Source organism: Dendrobates tinctorius, unplaced genomic scaffold (genome assembly GCF_039654945.1).
Source record: "Dendrobates tinctorius isolate UK_male_01 unplaced genomic scaffold, ASM3965494v1 ptg000048l, whole genome shotgun sequence".
Classification (NCBI taxonomy): Eukaryota; Metazoa; Chordata; class Amphibia; order Anura; family Dendrobatidae; genus Dendrobates; species Dendrobates tinctorius.
The window spans coordinates 14,298,750-14,304,749 of NW_027361716.1; the positions used below are offsets into that span (position 1 = coordinate 14,298,750).

Here is a 6,000-nt window from a genome sequence, read left to right on the forward strand (position 1 = left end):
TCTTGTTTCCAAAATGGGGCCACTTGTGAGGGGTTTCCACTGTTTAGGCACATCAGGGGCTCTCCAAACGTGACATGACACCTGCAGACCATTCCATCAAAATCTAGTTTCCAAAACGTCATTTCTTCCTTTCTGTGCCCTGCCGTGTACCCAAACAGTAGTTTTTCACTACATATGGGGGTTATCTGCATACTCAGGAGGAATTCCACAACACATTTTGGGGTCCATCTTGTACTGTTACCTTGTGAAAATAAAAAAATTGTGACTAAAAGAAATTTTTAGTGGGAAGAATGTGATATTTTTATTTTCATGGCTCAATGTTATAAACTTCTGAGAAGCACTTAGGGGTTCAAGGTGCTCACCGCACATCTAGATAAGTTCTCTGAGGGGTCTAGTTTCCAAAATGGTGTCACATGTGGGGGTTTGCACTGTTGTTTATTTAGGCACATCTGTGGCTTTACAAACACTACACGGAGTCCTCTAATTATTCTAGCAAATTTTGCATTCAAAAAGTCAAAGGTGGCTTTGATGGAAAGGTGTTAAAAGATAGGCCTTCACACTGATTGAATTTTTTGTGACATTCTTCACAAGGTGACGTTTTTGTAGAGAGAATCCTCAATGCTTTAAGGAAATACTATGATTTCTTGCACTCTTCAGTGTACATTTGTCTCATTTCCTTAATGGGGACCATTGGGGGTTTACGATCATAACCAATTTTAATGTAGTCTTCTAGTATGTCCAAGTTCCACTTCAGGAGATCACTTTTATCAAGGCTTCACCTTTTATTGGGTAGGCATATAAACATTCTATTAGAAAGAGTCCTCCTCCAATAATTCTTCTGATGGCAGCTTCTCCTCCCAGATCTTGGAAGCTTTTACATTTTCCCCGTAGCAGCTATTATATGTATGCATTTAAAAAAATGGCTGTTCACACAATGTATGGACTCACCAGAGCCACCACAGAGAGGGATACGAATCAGGGTAGAGACCCCACTCCCTCATGATGGCCATATTCCCTGATAGGGCAATAGATAGAATTTGTTGTGGCAAGACAGCCATTTTAACACGTGCTGGTGTTTACTTCTAGCTACAATTTCTCTTTGTGTCTGGTGTTATGTTTACCGGCTCGTTTTCTATTGAAGATCAGATACCCTGTTATTCTAAAATATAAATTTATAGTGCTGTCCATCTCCAACAGCCGGACGGTGTAACGACACTCGGGCAGTTTGCTTTTGCATGCGTCTCCATGGCAACTGTCCATTTCTCGGCATTTTTCCTACTGATTACCCATCACTGCGAAATTTAAACTTGCAGTCACATCACAGGACTACATATCGTTCAGTAAACTGTCCCCAAAACAAGGACGGAAATAAAACATCAGATGCATCTTTGAGGTAAAAAGGGATTAAGAAACGACAGATATATGACCGTAGGAAAATAGAAGTTATATTATACTAAAATAGCATCAACAGTATCAAAAAGTGGAGAAAAAGGTGTTACTGAATATTCAGACAAAGCTACAAATAGATAAAAGCAAGCGCTCCGTCACCTTTCTAATGCCCTTCATACAGTCATATGTAAAAGTTTGGGCACCCCTATTAATGTTAACCTTTTTTCTTTACAACAATTTTGGTTTTTGCAACAGGTATTTCAGTTTCATATATCTAATAACTGATGGACTCAGTTATATTTCTGGATTCAAATGAGGTTTATTGTACTAACAGAAAATGTGCAATCTGCATTTAAACAAAATTTGACCGGTGCAAAAGTATGGGCACCCTTATCATTTTCTTGATTTGAACACTCCTAACTACTTTTTACTGACTTCCTGAAGCACTAAATTGGTTTTGTAACCTCATTGAGCTTTGAACTTCATAGCCAGGTGTATCAAATCATGAGAAAAGATATTTAAGGTGGCCACTTGCAAGCAGTTCTCCTATTTGATTCTCCTATGAAGAGTGGCATCATGGGCTCCTCAAAACAACTCTCAAATGATCTGAAAACAAAGATTATTCAACATAGCTTTTCAGGGGAAGGATACAAAAAGTTGTCTCAGAGATTTAACCAGTCAGTTTCCACTGTGAGGAACATAGTAAGGAAATGGAAGAACACAGGTACAGTTCTTGTTAAGCCCAGAAGTGGCAGGCCAAGAAAAATATCAGAAAGGCAGAGAAGAAGAATGGTGAGAACAGTCAAGGACAATCCACAGACTACCTCCAAAGACCTGCAGCATCATCTTGCTGCAGATGGTGTCACTGTGCATCGGTCAACAATACAGCGCATGCATAACGCCTTTTTGTATGACCAAACAACTCAATCTTTGTTTCATCAGTTCACAGGACCTTCTTCCAAAATGTAACTGGCTTGTCCAAATGTGCTTTTGCATACCTCAGGCGACTGTTTGTGGCGTGCTTGCAGAAACGGTTTCTTTCGCATCACTCTCCCATACAGCGTCTCCTTGTGCAAAGTACGCTGTATTGTTGACCGATGCACAGTGACACCATCTGCAGCAAGATGATGCTGCAGGTCTTTGGAGGTGGTCTGTGGATTGTCCTTGACTGTTCTCACCATTCTTCTTCTCTGCCTTTCTGATATTTTTCTTGGCCTGCCACTTCTGGGCTTAACAAGAACTGTACCTGTGTGCTTCCATTTCCTTACTATGTTCCTCACAGTGGAAACTGACTGGTTAAATCTCTGAGACAACTTTTTGTATCCTTCCCCTGAAAAGCTATGTTGAATAATCTTTGTTTTCAGATCATTTGAGAGTTGTTTTGAGGAGCCCATGATGCCACTCTTCATAGGAGAATCAAATAGGAGAACTGCTTGCAAGTGGCCACCTTAAATAACTTTTCTCATGATTTGATACACCTGGCTATGAAGTTCAAAGCTCAATGAGGTTACAAAACCAATTTAGTGCTTCAGGAAGTCAGTAAAAAGTAGTTAGGAGTGTTCAAATCAAGAAAATGATAAGGGTGCCCATACTTTTGCACCGGTCAAATTTTGTTTAAATGCAGATTGCACATTTTCTGTTAGTACAATAAACCTCATTTGAATCCAGAAATATAACTGAGTCCATCAGTTATTAGATATATGAAACTGAAATACCTGTTGCAAAAACCAAAATTGTTATAAAGAAAAAAGGTTAACATTAATAGGGGTGCCCAAACTTTTACATATGACTGTATATTGTACTGGATTAATACCAATACAGATTGCATCGATAAGTCACCACTTATAGATTTAAAGGGGTTTCTGAGTCCTGGTGCAATTTCACTAAAAAAACCTGATGAACTTGTATTCACTAAATGCGTTAAACTCTTATACATGGACTCGGCGTTGCATGTGCTTGACAGGGATGCCTGCTATATTCTTCTAGCTATTGAATCCATGATGAGCATTTTTGTTGGCACATTTTTAATGTCATTAAAGTATTAGCTGAAAACAAAAAAAAAATTAATTGTGCAAAAACTTCTCTGCAAAGCACATTTTTGGTGTAAACTCTGTTGTATTTCTTTAAGTTGCCTTGTTGGTCAGTAGTGAAATCTTTCACCTTGACTTGCTGGAAGGATTGTGTCCTTGAAAAGGCCACATAAAGTTGGCCCTGGCTGGAGATGGCAAATATATGCCAGCTGAATCCAATGTTTGCCCTTGACTTTTGTTGAGATTGAAAGAGCATTACACACTTAAAACAAAGTTATTCGCCCACAATTTTGAAAAGGTGACAAAAATTTTATTTGGCTTATTTTGGGAATTTTGTGTGATATTATGTACAACTTGCCCTTTTTCTCTGTTTTTTTGTGTTCCAGTACACACACAGGAAATAAACATGTGTATAACAAAATGTGTAATTGCAATAATTTTCTGGGAGAAATACATTTTCTCAAGCAATTTCAAGGGTGCCAACACTTTTGGCAATGCCTGTATACTACGTGTATGTGTGTTACTGTGTGACCAACATTCTATTTGCCGTCATTCAAGGCAAGCCTCATACTGAACCCAAAATATGCCCTTATTTGTAACACTGGTAATAAGAACCATGTAATATTGACTTCACCATTATGAAACAGTGACTGAAGTTTCCCGGCATAGAATTATAAAAGTCCCTCATTTTGGATCCCCAGTAAGTAGAGAGTAGCTATGAAGAGCATCTCTTGCTCTAGAGAAATCAACATGTCCATGCATCACACAGAAAAACCCACTGGGCAGCATGTAATCTTACATTTCCTCTATAGTGGTGCTACAAGCAATGGAGCGCTTGCTGCCAAATTTCCCTGAAGACTACATCTGCTTGCATGAGCTTTCAGTAGTGGGACACTCTGTTACATTTTTCAAGACACCATTCTAACAAAAAGGGATTTTAAAAGCAAATTCTTTTAATCCTTCAGTAAATATTAGGATTTGTATCTGACGTACAGACTTTTCTCTTAGATTGTCTTCAGGGTTGGATATGTCATACATGTCACCTGTGCAGCCCAACAGCCTGAAAAAGAATAATAGTGCTTCTTACTGTGTATTTAATTGCATGTAGAAACTGATAACGATTGTCATGATCTGGGCCAGATTAACATTTTTGAGGTCCTGGGTCAAATTTAGATGAATGACCCTATTAGGATTTGAACACCACCCCACCCATATCACAGCCACATATAGGAGAGGTGGTTATGATGCGCATGGCCCTCCTGATTAACGTTTATGGGGTTTCTGGATACAGTCGAGACAGCAACTCCTATTGAGCAGTAATGTGAGGGGATAGAAATCTCTTAGGTTCCCATTGTGGTGATGGCCCCATGAGTCATGCCTTCCTCAGTCTGAACATACAGAACACTTACTTTTCTTGCTTTGGGATCCCTGAAGCCCCTGACAACCCTGGGTGGCTTCCTACAATTAGGTCCTATGGCCAGCGACCTCTGTATGAAGATGTAGAACAGAGGGATTAGAGGCATATGTTGATACGACCATACACAGAAGGGGGTAAGTCGCGCATTCCATAAAGCTGGGATGTTGATGACTGTATACAGATATAATACAGATATACATGCGTATGTCAAGAGTTTCCTTGAAAATATCCTTGGATGTCTTGATTTAACATAAAAGGAGTTCATATTGTATATGTCTCCCCTTTTTTTTAAGCCACCCATTGAAATGCGTGTCTCCTCTCCATGTGTAAATTGTATTTCAAATAAATGGTTTGGAAGCGATTTATAGATACTTATGTAGCATGTAAAGCTAAATGACTACATGAATGACTAACAAGGTAGGCCGTGTGCTACTTCAAATAAACATTTAATAATGGTTGTGTTCTGTTATTTTCCTTCCCATTCTCTCCACAGAGACTGCATTTGCCTCCAGACTTGTCAGACACAGTGAGTCGTTCAAGCAAACAGGATCTGGCAGGGTCGACCAAACTGCTGAGCTCAGGATGTGGCTCTGCCGCCGCAGGCAAGAAGCACCTGGACTTCTAGTGATTTCTGCTAAGCAGATATGTTCCAAATGGGGCACCATCATCATCAACATTACACATTTTTCTATAAAACCATATTATTAATGGAATATTATTATTAAATTAGTATTGGTCTAACCGGCTGCGTCTGTTTTTTTGTGCACAGATATAATGTATTATAATTTTATTTTACGTTTGATATTATTTAATATTTTTATGAGACCATAATACACTATTATTATACTGTATACATTACTTATTAGTATTTTAGTGCATGAGCATACTGAATTATTTATTAATGAGCTCTCTAAATTATGGACCATGAATCTCATGTCCCAATTAATGTACTTATGATTTCATACTTTTGTGATGTTTAGTTGATTTAATTTTTTTTTTTTTCGCGGACTGCTATTTCCTGATGAAAAATGGTAATGTATGCGAATCTGAACAGATTGCACAGAAATCAACAATCACTTTTTGATCTAAACATTTATATAACAAGGAGTCACATATGTTTATTTATCAGGAAAAGTCTATCAGTTTATTTTCCCCAAAAAGCGT

General features: G+C 38.4%; 1 protein-coding gene across 3 annotated transcripts in view; it reads left to right on the forward strand.

Annotated features, from left to right (window-relative positions):
- The window catches only part of ELP4 (elongator acetyltransferase complex subunit 4), a 527,861-nt gene extending 522,284 nt beyond the window's left edge, over window positions 1–5,577 (forward strand). For 2 of the 3 annotated variants that reach the window (XM_073576300.1, XM_073576302.1), the window contains one exon: window positions 5,330–5,577. In XM_073576300.1, coding sequence (XP_073432401.1) covers window positions 5,330–5,461 — 132 coding nt within the window. In that variant the 3' untranslated portion in view covers window positions 5,462–5,577. The remainder of the gene's footprint in view (window positions 1–5,329) is intronic. The other variant, XM_073576301.1, reaches the window with a different exon arrangement.
- Window positions 5,578–6,000: the final 423 nt, after the last annotated feature.